Below are 14,371 nucleotides of genomic sequence, written 5' to 3'. Positions count from 1 at the left end.
GGCCGAGAACAAGAATTTCAGTTTTATCTGAATTTAGAAGCAGGAAATTAGAGGTCATCCAGGCCTTAATGTCTTTAAGACATTCCTGCAGTTTAACTAATTGATGTGTGTCATCTGGCTTCATTGATAGGTAAAGCTGAGTATCATCTGCATAACAATGAAAACTGATACAATGCTTTCTAATAATACTGCCTAAGGGAAGCATGTATAATGTAAATAAAATTGGTCCTAGCACAGAACCCTGTGGAACTCCATAATTAACCTTAGTGTGTGAAGAAGACTCCCCATTTACATGAACAAATTGGAGTCTATGAGATAAATATGATTCAAACCACTGCAGTGCAGTACCTTTAATACCTATAGCAAGCTCTAATCTCTGTAATAAAATGTTATGGTCAACAGTATCAAAAGCTGCACTGAGGTCCAACAGGACAAGAACAGAGATGAGTCCACTGTCAGAGGCTCTAAGAAGATCATTTGTAACCTTCACTAGTGCTGTTTCTGTACTGTGATGAATTCTGAAACCTGACTGAAACTCTTCAAATAAACCGTTCCTCTGCAGATGATCAGTTAGCTGTTTTACAACTACTCTTTCAAGAATCTTTGAGAGAAAAAGAAGGTTGGAGATTGGCCTATAATTAGCTAAGACAGCTGGGTCAAGTGATGGCTTTTTAAGTAGAGGTTTAATTACAGCCACCTCGAAGGTCTGTGGTACATAGCCAACTAATAAAGACTGATTGATCATTTTTAAGATTGAAGCATCAATAATTGGAAAGACTTCTTTGAACAGTCTAGTAGGAATGGGATCTAATAAACATGTTGCTGGTTTGGAGGAAGTAACTATTGAAGTTAACTCTGAAAGATCAACTGGAGCCAAAGAGTCTAAACAAATACCAGCAGTGCTGAAAGCAGCCGAACATGAAGAATAATCTTTGAGATGGTTATGAATAATTTTTTCTCTAATGTCTAAAATTTTATTTGTAAAGAAATCCATGAAGTCACTACTAGTTAAAGTGAAAGGAATACTCGGCTCTACAGAGCTCTGACTCTTTGTCAGCCTGGCTACAGTCCTGAAAACAAACCTGGGGTTGTTCTTATTTTCTTCAATTAATGATGAATAGTAAGATGTCCTAGCTTTACGGAGGGCTTTTTTATAGAGCAACAAACTCTTTTTCCAGGCTAAATGAGCATCTTCTAATTTAGTGAGACGCCATTCCCTCTCCAGCTTTCGGGTTATCTGCTTTAAGCTGTGTGTTTGTGAATTATACCACGGAGTCAGGCACTTCTGATTTGAAGCTTTCCTTTTCAGAGGAGCCACAGTATCCAAAGTTATACGCAGTGAGGATGTAAAACTATTGACGAGATAATCGACCTCACTGGGAGCAGAGTTTAGGTAGCTGCTCTGCACTGTGTTGGCACTGAAGAGCATAACAATGAAGGAATTAGATCCTTAAACTTAGTTACAGCACTTTCACAAAGACTTCTACTGTAATAAAACTTATTCCCCACTGCTGTGTAATCCATTAAAGTAAATGTAAATGTTACTAAGAAATGATCAGACAGGAGGGGGCTTTCAGGGAATACTGTTAAGTCTTCAGTTTCTATGCCATATGTTAGGACAAGATCCAGAGTATGATTAAAGTGGTGGGTGGGCTCCTTTACATTTTGAAAGAAGCCAATTGAATCTAACAATAGATTAAATGCAGTGTTGAGGCTGTCATTCTCAGCATCTACATGGATGTTAAAATCACCCACTATAATTATTTTATCTGAACTGAGCACTAAATCAGATAAAAAGTCTGAGAAATCAGATTACACATCATTTAGAAGCTCGATTTCCTATTTACCTTTCCCCTGCTTGCAGAGTCATTGCAGGCACCAACACTGGCAGGACTTACCCACTTATCTGGGGCCCAGCCACCTCCTCCAGCTCATCCGGGGAAATACAGAGGCGTTCGCAGGTCAGCTGAGAGATATAATCTTTCCATTGTGTCCTGGGTCTGCCCTGGGGCCTCCTCCCAGTAGGACATGCCCAGAACATCTCACCTAATAGTTGCCCAGGAGGCAACAAGTACAGATACAGATGCCTGAACCACCTCATCTGGCTCCTTTTAATGTGGAGGAACAGCTTGAATAACTGCACGCTTCACCCTATCACTAAGGGAGAGGCCAGTCACCCTTCAGAGGAAGCTCATTTCTGCTGCTTGTCTCTGCGATCTCGTTCATGACCGAGCTCATGACCATCGGTGAGGATGGGAACATAGATGGACCGATAAATCAACATCTTCTCTTTTACTCTCAGCTCTCTCTTTACCAGGACGGGCCGGTGCAGCGTCTGCATCCCTGCAGCTGCAGACTCAATCCATCTGTCAATGATACTTAAACTCCTTCACTTGGGGCAGCAACTCGTCCCTGAGCCAGAGTGGGCGTTCCACCCATTTCTGGCTGAAGACCATGGCCTCAGACTTAGAAGTGTTAATTCTCATACCCGCTGCTTCACACAAACCGAGCCGTGCAAGCTGGAGGCCACCACCCGATGAAGCCGACAGGGCCACATCATCTGCAAGCAGCAGAGATCAGATTCTGAGGCCAGACGCGTACTGGTGGTTACTAAAACACAAAACCCTACACAGCCTGTCACATCGATTCAGAAACTGAACCGCCAACTGAACTTTATTTTTAGTGTCAATTCATTCACAGGAACACAAAAAAGTCCTTCTACAAGTCCAATTTACAACTCTGCAGGTACCTACAAATTAATTAATTAATGCTCTTATTTTGAAGCTCATATTTAAATGAATTGAAGATGGCCATAAATCTAATTTCAATGGTCTCTTCACCACCAATAAACATGTTTATGTCCTCTGTCCAGTTAGACTTCTACAACACATCCATAAACAACATTAGTGTTGGATTGACAAAATAAGACATCTAAAGATTCATATTGTCTCAGTCAGTAGAAGTGATGGACAATAGTTTTAGGGACACATGTTTTATCCTCTCTGTCCTCTCTCATTTTTCCTTTATGCTGGCTCTGGAGCTTTCTTTCTTTCTTTCTTATTCAGCCCAGCAGGGACATTAAATAAGTTGTTCCACAGCGAAGCTTCGTGACTGTCTCAGCTGTGTGGTGGCAGGTATCTCTTTATTCTCAGTCTTAATACAGATGGATGCAGGTGCAGTTTTACCTTTTTTGTGGATCTCTGTATCTGTCGTGTCAAGTGCTTTTGTCAGGACTCTGGTGGGAGGAGCCAGAAGCTCATGGTTGTCTTTTTACTTGTCAAGCACTTTACTTCATTAACAAATCATTGCAGTGAAGCTCATGCTTGTATTGTATTATGCAAAACATCCTTCAGACCAAACATGAAGTTATGTCTTACTTTACCTGCATATAGTTGCTAGAGTGTTTTTAGATCATGTCACAACTCCATGAGCCAGCAGGAGATGGAGGACTGCAGCCAGCAGGACTTCCTATGATTGCTCTGAAAACTTTTATAAAAGTCAAAGTTGAATCAAACAGATTTGGTTAAGCACACACGGTCACAGTCTGATTGTTTGTGGCATCAGGAAACTCTATGGGACACCCACAACTGATCACACAACACTGAGCAAATTCAGATGTTGACATTTTTACAAATATTTTGAATGGAATCAAACTGTGTGAAAACTTTGCTATTTATGAGGTTTAGCCTCACAGTGGTTTAGTGGTTAGGCAAATCATTCTCATCCCCGTGCTTAATATAAAGCTGCTTTGTCAGATGCCTCCTCCTCAGTACATCCAAGGTGACCTTTGACATTGTTGAGAAATAACGATCCCCATTTAGAGCTCTACAAAGTCTGCATTTGGTGGTTGGAGTTGTGATAAATTACAAGTTCATCAGCCACAGCAGCCATAAAGAAGCGAAGCTCAACAGCAACATCTGCAAATATCATGATTTATTTGCTTCCTTGGTGTGTTTATATGTTTATGTTCATGTGTATCTATGTGTTGTGGACCTATTTCTACCTCTTGGCCAACTCATGGTTCTCAAACATTTTACCTGCTAAAATAAAGGTTTAAAAAAGAAGAGCAGACCTCAGGGACATTACATCTGACATTAAATCAGACAGAGCCTGGAAAGAAGAGGCCGGGGTGGACGTGGGCGAGCTAAAGCACTCAGTACATGATTTGTCCAATGGTAACGTTCACAGTGTGTTCACATAAGAGAGCTGGAATGAGGACAGTGCTCAGCTCCTCTTTTGCCTCCACACTGATGGAAAATCGCTTCAGTGGATGGGGTTTGAATCTGGGATTGTTGTGCCAAGTTGAACACAGATACATGTAGTCTGCTCCTCCAGCCAGAGAACCATCAGCTCTATAATTTACTGCATCAGTGAAAAGAAACTCCTGCATGCCTGATGTCAGCTTGAAGCAGCTCCCTGTGTCTATAGCATCACACACTATATACTCTGCAGCTGCTCGTGCTCTGACCAAATAAATACAGTCAGAGGTTCGTGTAAAAAGAGCTGGATGAGACCAGGATGCAGAGGCTCTCCCCTCAATCAGCCTGTCGCTCTGATTACCTTCACATGCTTCACATTAGAGTGAACCCCCCCTCTCCTCTGCTCACAGGGCCTCAAGCACTTGGCAGATGATTAAACACAGTCCTGAAAAATGCTTGTGGGTGCACACATGTTCATACATGTACACAAAAGGGGGCGGCATGAACTGGATTAGAGCCTTCCAATAAATGAAGCCCACACAGTTCTGGTGCTGTTATTGTCACTTTTACTGCGTCGCTCTCACACTCGGAGGTCCGGAGGACACAGAACGCATTTATCTCCTACACCTTGTAAAAGAATCAAGCCGACTTTACTTGATTTCTTTAGTAGTTGGGAGTAAACCACATGCTGTGAAGCTAAACTAAGAAATTTTTGTGTCTTTTTATTTCCATGATGCTGACACTGCATCAGGAGAATAGGAAGGCAAAGGGAAATCCAGTGGAAATATAGTGTGCCGGCAGGAGACGGGCGTGAGGCTCTGGAGAGAAGAAGAGGAAAGGGGGGCAACAGATAAATTCAGGACAGACTTCCAGTTGGACAAAACTTCACCTAAGAGGCGTCCAGGAAGCATGTTAATCAGATTTCTGAAACATCTCCAAAAAAATTTAAAGTCCACTGCATTGTGCTCGCTGCCTGCAAACTGCACACTATCTGCGTACCGCCATTTAAGGAAACAAGTTTACCTGGAGAGTGATGACACGCTATGCGCTAATAGTGTGCTGGAAAGAAGCCAGAACAGATGCAGCTTTCCAAAGTGTTTCCACAAGAGTGACAACCACTTAAAAATACATATATACTCAGTGTGGCATTGTAAAGTAAAATACAAACAAATTTAGATGTGAAAATATTGATGAATCACTGATTTATGTGTGAAACATTCGCCCTTTGTCTCCTTATTTTAATTCTTCCTTGATATGTGTTTGTGAAGATATAACAGCAATTATTCATATTGTTGTCCTATCTTGCGCTTAGTCAAGAACCCTTCCAAAGATCTGGATTCGTTCCAAGAGTTGATGACTTCTAGGTTCCCCTTCTGGGAACATTTTTACACAATGGCCTCCTTGGTGGGACAGGGACAACAAAAGACTGGAAAGGTTGTGCAGTACTAATAAGAACCACCTGGTGCCGCCTAATAAGGCAACAAGACTGTGATTCAAAGAGCATCAGAGAGACTGAGCGGCTCACAGCCATCTGTGTGTGTGTTCGTGCTTTATTTTGTAATTTTCTTAAATTGCTGAACTGTGTTGAACTGTGGATTCCATCATCTAATGTAATGCATGTAAGATTTCAAAGGTAACATCTTTTGGTTTCTGGATCTGCTTGTTTAGCGTGTGGCTAAATGCGTCCTAACCATGACCCATGGAGCTCTTCAGCAACCTGCTGGATGTTAAACAGGTTACAACAGACTGCAAATATTAAATGCTAAGATTCTTTTGTGGATAAAACTGTCCAGCTCTCTCTCTCTCTCTCTCTCTCTCTCCCTGTGAGAATATCTGAGCAGGACTTCAGGAAGGATGGAGTTAGAAACATGGAAGTACACAAAGAGCAGAGACTTGTGGGTGGTGGGCGAGAGATGAGAAAGCAGAGAGGCAGTAAAAATCAGCAGGAAGTTCCTCTGTGTCTGAAGGCCTGCATCAGTGATCAACACCATGAGCGGCATCTTCCAGCGGATTCACATCACATTTAAAATAGTTTCTCATTCATCTGGGCTGTGATGTGGCCAGACAGTGTCTGCTGCCTACAGAGCTCAGGAAATGGCACCGTAAGGCATTAAGCAGAATCAGATGCTGCTCCTCTGAAGTCTTCTGGCTGTCGCACAGTGAAAATGGTTTGATTCCTTTGGCTGCCAGAGCCACAGGGTTCTGTGGAACTGCACATAAAGCAGCATCACAGAAATTTGTTTCTCATGTCGGATCATTTTCTGTAGAAAACAGGAAGATGCTTGGAGGGTGAGGCAGAGTAGGTGAGAGGGTGCGTGCTTTAGTCTTTACTTTGCACACACACTGTAAATAAAAGATGGCTGCAGCCACTATCACAGTACTGTCATGATTGCCCGTGGCAGGCAGGAAAACTCAGACCCCAAATGCAGGACTCAGAAATGGTGAAAATGAACTTAATGTACTTTATTGAAATGATGACCATACAAACAAATAAACTGGGCTGAAGCCAGAACTAAAAGTAAGGGCCACAAGGGACAGCGAAACACACAGTAGGTACATAGACAATGAAAACAACAAAAACTGAGGGCTTAAATACACATTAACTAAACAAAGAGAGACACAGACATGGGACAGCAACGCAGACTAGTCACAACACTGGGAATAAAACGCAATATGAAAACACAGGAGGTCAGGGTCAAGACAAAACAGACACAAGAAAACAGACGCAGAGGAGACAGGGACAAAGGGAACAAGAAAACCAAAACAAACTAGGAAATAACAAAACTCAATGAAAACAAAGCTAAACACAAAACACTGGGCAGATGGCCCAGGACCATCGCAGTACCCACTGGTTGGTGTGGTGTTGTTGCGAAGCCTCAACATTGGAGGTGGATCTGAGTAACTGAGGGCCACAGTGTGCTTGTAATGGACGAAGTCACTTTAAGGCAGACTTGACCTCCGTGACAATGAATAAAGGATAAGAAGATGCTGACTCGTCTGTCCACAATCTCAACAGGTGTGTCCGATGAGAACTGATGGCTCAGTCTGAAAGGAAATCCACTTCCAACCACAAAGCAGACCAGCTCTGTCAGGTGGTCCTGCACATCTTCAACCTGAGCCTGAATCTGGAGAGGGTTCCTGAACTGTGGAAGACTTCCTGCATAGTTCCAGTGCCAAAGATGGCACATCCCAGGGAGTCCAACCACTACAGACCTGTGGCTCTGACTTCTCACCTGATGAAGACCATGGAGAGGCTCATCGTGCACCACATCCGCCCACTGGTGAGCTCAGCGCTGGACCCCCTTCAGTTCGCCTACCAGCCCGGCATCAGGGTGGACGATGCCGTCATCTACCTGCTGCACAGATCCCTCTCTCACCTAGAGCAGGCGGGGAACACTGTGAGGGTCATGTTCTTTGACTTCTCCAGTGCTTTCAACACCATCCAGCCTGCACTGTTGAGAGGGAAGTTGGAGGGAGCCGGAGTGGACAGGCAGCTGACGGCATGGACCATCGACTACCTCACCAACAGACCACAGTATGTGAGGTGCCATGACTGTGTGTCTGATGTGGTAGTCTGCAGCAGGGGGCCGCCACAGGGCACGGTCCTCTCACCCTTTCTGTTCAGTCTGTACACCTCAGACTTCAGGTACAATTCAGACCATTGCCACCTACAGAAGTTCTCAGATGATACGGCCATCATCGGATGTGTATCAGATGGGAACGACGAGGAATACAGGGGTGTCATCAGTGACTTTGTCGGCTGGTGTGAGAACAACGCACTCCAAATCAACGCCAGCAAGATGAAGGAGATGGTTATAGACTTCAGGAGGAAGCCACCCCCTACAGCACTGGTGAACATCCAGGGAAAGCATATTGAGACAGTGGTCTCCTACAAGTATCTGGGTGTTCACCTCAATAACAAGCTGGACTGGAGTACAAACACAGACGTCCTGTATAAAAAGGGCCAGAGTCGACTCCACCTGCTGAGGAGACTGAGGTCCTTTGGTGTCTGCAGGACTCTGTTAAAGACCTTTTATGACTCAGTGGTAGCATCTGCCCTTTTCTATGCAGTGGCCTGCTGGGGGGGAGGATGCACCGAAAGGGACAGAAGCAGGATCGACAAACTGGTGCAGAGGTCTAGCTCTGTGTTGGGATGTCCTCTGGAGTCTGTGATGGTGGTGGGTGAGAGGGGGATGTTAGCAAAGCTGACATCCATCATGAACAACCCCCATCACCCTCTGCATGAGGCCGTGGGTGAGCTGAGCAGCTCCTTCAGTCAGAGACTGAAACATCCTCGCTGCAGGAAGGAGCGCTTTCACAGGTCATTCATCCCAACAGCAGTTAGACTGTACAACACTTCATAATGTCTTGAGTCACTTGGACATTTTACCTCCTCTGCCATCACTTATCCATACAGTCCAGATACATTTTATTTATTACACTCACCCATATAATGCATACTGTGTATGCTGTGTACCTTACCGGCTACAAATGTATATAATGCTTTGATATCTGTATATAGTGTTTTGATGTGTGTGTATATGTGTGTATATGTAAATGTGTGTACTGACATTGATATATATATTTTATGTATATAGTGCTTATGTATATGTGTATAGTTTTTTCTATTCTATTCTATTTTATTTTATTCTATTCTATTCTAGTTCATTTGTTTTTTACTCATCCTTTACATTTTTCTCTGTACTGAGCTGCTGTGATGCGCAAATTTCCCCGTCGTGGGATCATTAAAGTTTTATTTTATCTTATCTTAGTTGTCATTCATTCATTGAACAGGAGTCTTTGTCCAGGTATACACATGCATAAGGTGATTGTGGGCAGTGTGCAGTAAGAGGGGGGGGTGTGTGTGTGGGATGCTGTTGTTTCTGTTGAAGAAGCCCATAGAGGTCTTCCATAACTGCATGGACAGAATGACTGAATGTAAACAATACCAAACAATGCTGCTGCAGAAATGCTCCCAATATGAGGGACTGTCCACAAAGGATAAACTTACTGTTTGGAACCGTGTATGGATACACTCATTACACTTGGACCAGCATGACAAACAGCAGTATGCCGCTAATAAACCATCAAATAGTTACAATGCAGTGAATTATCGGCACTACAATGGCTCAGAGTAACGAGCAGCAGCAACATTCAACAAACACGGTGTGTGCCGAGGGTTAGCTAGTACACCTGAGCTTAATGTTAACAATAAAGGAACCGACAGGATACTTACTGAACACTTACAGTCTCATGGACGCACGCCACTAACCCAGCACGAGGAAGGAAAGAAAAGTCCACACGGTGAATAAACATCTGACGACTGTCCCGTCAAACTCCTTTCATCAAAACATCTACCTGATGAGGAGTTGAATTGGGGGTCTTCTGATTGGTGCAGAGAACAGGTGGACCTGCCGCTGATTGGCTGTATGCAAATACAGATGCTCTGTATCCATGAATATGTGGTGATTACTGCTAACAGGCTCAGTCCTGAAGTCTGCCTGCCTTAGAGTGAGCCCTTCTTTCATCTCTCACATACTTTTTTAGCTCCAATGGGACCATAATTTCTTAAATTAACTTTGTTTATTTATGTTTTATTCAATCAGACCTGAAACCAGCAGCTGAGCAGACAGCAAAATTCATTAGATGATCCATTATAATATCCTAATACAATATTCTAACTGGGGAAATGTTTAGAGCAGAGCTGCTGCTCCGTTTGGATTCATATTGGATAAAATGCTTTTGATCAAATGAGGATTTCCTGGTTCCAAGTGGCTGACTCCACAGCTACACCTAAACTGTTCAAACTGAGCATCACATTTCATTTCCTGTCAGTGGAGTGTATCAGAGGTCTCACACACACTCTGAGGTTTAATCATTTCACCATGTTCGGCACTGATTTATGGTCTCTGCTGAAACGCAGACATGATTAGCGACCTCGTAGTACTCACTTGATGATTGATACCTTTTGTTGCAGTGATGTGGTTCTGGTCTTACAGCACTCGGAGGAGATGAGCTCATGGCTGTGAGCAGGGATGCATAATTTAAATAATTATACTGATACTGCAGAAGACAACCACTTTACATCCATCTCAGTGCTAAAATGTTCATGAGGCAGCCAGATAAGGAAACTTTCAACATCACTGGGGAAGATTCATCTGTGTGACATGTGAAATGAACCCTCCATTTCAGCTTGTTAAAAGCTGGCCAATCAGGAAACCAGCCTCTAAAGATGGATGGATGGATGGATGGATGGATGGATGGATGGATGGTTGGTTGATGTTTTATGAAACAACATAAACATAAAAGTAAACATACAAAATTAAAATATACATAATCTTAAATATATATATATAATAAAATAGAATTTCAGAAATCTCTACTGTGAGATGAAAAGCAGAGTGTGCTCTGTGTCCTCTCCTGCACACATGTGAGCCGTTACAGATCTTGAGCTGAAGGAGCCTCAAACTGAAGAAACTCTGCTCTCTGATGAGCAGGTCGTGCAGAGGGTGTGAGGCGCTGTCTTCAGGTCTGTGTAACGTCTCTCAGTAACTAAGTCGAGGAGCGTCACAGTAAATCACTTCCAGCTTAGCTGGAAGTGATTTACTGTGACGCTTGTATTATAAGATTGGGCAACATTGAGTAATTCCTGTCATATGTTCACAAATGCATATGAAACTGAAATTAGAAAAAATTTGGGGTCCTCATCTGGATTCTCAAGAAAAAAATCACAAACAAGTCCAGATCCATATATCCTCCTGAATTAGTGCCGGGTGTGGTGGGAGGGTTCAGCTCACTGTGGACTGCTCGATGTAATTAAGGTGACATTTCAGTGAAGGTTCTCATGGTATATTTTTATTTTATTTTCCAAGCCTTACAAAGCCCTTACTGTGTTAGGGTGCACTAATAAATGTCTTAACATCTTAACTCCAAGGTAAAAACATAAATCAGTGATTTTATACAGTATCTTCAGCTCCTCTCAGCTTTTTATTGCATTTCAGCTCATTTTATATGGTTTATGCTTCACTGGCTCTTATGCAGCCACACTTTTGGTGCCATTTGGCATAAAAAGCTTCTGTACACAATCTAGTCATCCTCAAATGGCGTAAAAAATAGCTAAATACATTTTCCGGGTACTTCTGTTCCTGGGAAATTTTCCAGTTTAACAGATGTTTTTTTTTTTCCCATAGAATCACTGTGTGAGTGTCTGATGTTCAGGCTAGTAAAATACACTATGTGCAGTTTATTATGACGTGATTTGCTTGATCAAACGCACCCCCCCACCCCCACCCCCCGCTGTGAACGAACTGCTTCCAGATGTCGTATTTATTGTGTTGCGTTTTGTGTTGTAGGAACAGAGAAACCCGTTCCATCATGGAGGGGAGGCGGGGTCTTCTGCTCTGCTTCATCATAGCAGCGTGTTTCTACAGCAACGGCGCACAGACGACAGGTGAGTGTGATTATGCAGCTCATGACTTCACTTCCTGCTTACTGGCTCAGAAAAGCATTACATCAGCCCACAGCATCTGTGAAAGCAATTTATACATAAAAGAGCACCTATACAACATGCTGGCATTTAAACACACATAAGCACACACTCACTCACTCAAACTGACTGCACCTCACATGTGAGCTAGGTTTTGAAGTTCATTGTCGCCTTGAGGCGACAGTTTGTTGTGATTTGGCACTATATAAATAAAATTGAATTGAATTGAATTGAATTGTCACTGTAAACACACACTTTACTAACCCTGCACAGGAATGCATGTGGATATGGACCATTAACTAGTTCACAAAAGCACAAACTCAAAGCTCTGGTTTGGTGCCTGGCTGCATAAAACATTCTGAAACATTCTGATCATTCTAAAAATGACTCAAAGGCTTTTCAGTGGAACATTCCTTTAAATATATTTCTAGACCTTCTGTGGGGTTCTCAGAGGTGAATATCCAAGAAGAGAAACTCGACTTCAGTTTGACCACAATTAACCGATAGAAATCGATTAATTGCTGTCAACACTCAAACACTCAATTCTGTGAAAGCATGAGCGATGCTGTGGATGTTTGTGCAGCCAGGCACATGAATGAGAACACTGTGAGAAGCAATGGTTAAAGAGAAGGTCGGGTTTTCATTAGCACTCAGTTGATCTTCTCTTTTTCCATCAAATCTTCCTAAAGGAAATGAACACAGCTGTAAGCTTTTTCATTTTCTTCACACTTTTCCAGCCTGAAGGTAAGTACTCTCAGCGTACATCCCTGCTCCTGTCCAGAAACTTTTCACAACCTGACTGCAAGATGCCCATTTTCCATTTTGGCAGTCACGTGGCACAAACAATCCACCTCTTGTAGCTATAAACCACACTTTGTCACCTCACCTCACGCTGGCACGCTTTCTGAGAACCAACATCTACTTAGGTAGTGAGAGCTTCCCTTTTAGTATCCTGAGGCTTTTCTTCATGACATCAAAACCTTTCCTCTTAGTGTGCACTGAAGAGGCCATAGCAGACATCGTCTTCCTGGTCGACGGCTCGTGGAGCATCGGTGCTGAGAACTTTGAGCAGATCCGCCAGTTTTTGTTCACACTGGTCAACAGCTTTGATGTCAGCCCTGATCACGTACGCATCGGCCTTGTCCAGTACAGCGACACTCCACATACAGAGTTTAAGCTCAACACCTATAAGAACAAGGACGACATCCTCAAGAGCATCCTCAAATTGCCTTACAGGGGGGGCGGCACCTTGACTGGTTTAGGCTTGGAATTCATGCTGAACGAACATTTTGTGGAGAAAGCTGGAAGCCGAGCTGTGCAGAAAGTGCCACAAATTGCTGTGGTGATCACTGATGGCAAGTCCCAAGATGATGTAAAGTCTCACGCTGAGAACCTGAGAATAAAAGGGATTGTTCTGTATGCAATTGGTATCAAAGATGCAGATGAAAGCCAGCTAAAGGAGATTGCGAATAAGCCTCACAATCAGCATGTCTACAGTGTGTCAGACTTTGCAGCGCTGCAGGGAATTTCTCAGAACATCGTCCAGACGTTATGCACAACTGTAGAAGAAGTCAAACGACAACTCCTGCAACTGTCTCAAGGTAAAATGTGTCTTAATGACTCTTGACTCTTTTATTAAATATCACCGAGAATAATTCAGCCTGAAGTATTTTTGGTTTCTCAAGAGATGCAAATATCCAACAGATTTCACTGGCGTTGGACTGGGTTAGGGTTGAGATTAGAAAAATCATTTTAACAAGGGTGCTTATTGAACATTTTTGTAGACACTCTAGTGAGGATGGACAGAAAACAGTAAAAGATATAATCTGTAATAATTTTCATAGTTTAAGCGTCATCGCAGAGTTTCAGGACTACAATTCAGACATGTAGCAACAGACAAACTAAGCCAAAAGCAAGCCTTTATTTTGGCTGGTGAAAAGTCCAGTAAGCAAAGTAACCAGAATCCAAAACTGGCTGGAAACACAAGAGAGACATTAGCAGAGGCTGAGACAATGACTGAGAGGACAACAGGGCTGTTTATGGACATGGGGACAATTAGGAGAAGCAGGCACAGCAGGGATGCAAGTGAGAATAATCACAGATAATGAGACAGGAAGGGAAGTAAATCTAAATACAAGACACTAGAGACAAGACATTTTCAAAGTAAAACAAGAAGTGAGAATGATGACTAAATGGGGAATTGCTGACACATGAATGAACTTAACATAGAGGAGTTTGACACAGGGAACCATGAGGGAACAAATTAAATTCTAAAGCTAATTTATAAGCTTTATTTATGACTAAATTATAACATTAGAGCATAGAACTGAAGACTCCAAAATAAGAAAACATAAAGATCAATAAACTAAATATAACATTAAACAGAGAATTCAACTTCAAGGGTTTAAAAGCACAAAGTCCGAGCCGGGGTCATGAAATTACAATAAAATTAGACTTTTTTGTGGGGTTTCCTATTGTAATAAATGGTTTCTCTGGTTGTTAAAGAAATGTATGCTTAAATTATTATTTTGTATTATTTTGTCAATTTCTACACAGTGACAATTTCTCATCCTTGTTAGAATTAAAGTGGTCCAACAACACTTCATCACAGTCATCTGCTGTTCTCAGTAACTTTGTGTTTCAGGAGTTTTGACCTCTTCAGACTTTATCATCTCCTCCAGAAGCC

The 14,371-nt window shown here is 42.6% G+C and overlaps 1 protein-coding gene across 1 annotated transcript in view; it reads left to right on the top strand.

Annotated features, from left to right (window-relative positions):
• col6a4a (collagen, type VI, alpha 4a) overlaps window positions 1-14,371 on the top strand; it is an 84,438-nt gene that overhangs the window by 30,191 nt on the left and 39,876 nt on the right. The window contains exons 2-3 of the mRNA XM_030749465.1: window positions 11,552-11,649; window positions 12,678-13,286. Coding sequence (XP_030605325.1) covers window positions 11,574-11,649; window positions 12,678-13,286 — 685 coding nt within the window. The 5' untranslated portion in view covers window positions 11,552-11,573. The remainder of the gene's footprint in view (window positions 1-11,551; window positions 11,650-12,677; window positions 13,287-14,371) is intronic.

This window comes from Archocentrus centrarchus, chromosome 16, assembly GCF_007364275.1.
Source record: "Archocentrus centrarchus isolate MPI-CPG fArcCen1 chromosome 16, fArcCen1, whole genome shotgun sequence".
NCBI classification, from domain to species: Eukaryota; Metazoa; Chordata; class Actinopteri; order Cichliformes; family Cichlidae; genus Archocentrus; species Archocentrus centrarchus.
The sequence above is the reverse complement of the archived record's forward strand: the minus strand, read 5'-3'. Positions and strand labels throughout refer to the sequence as shown.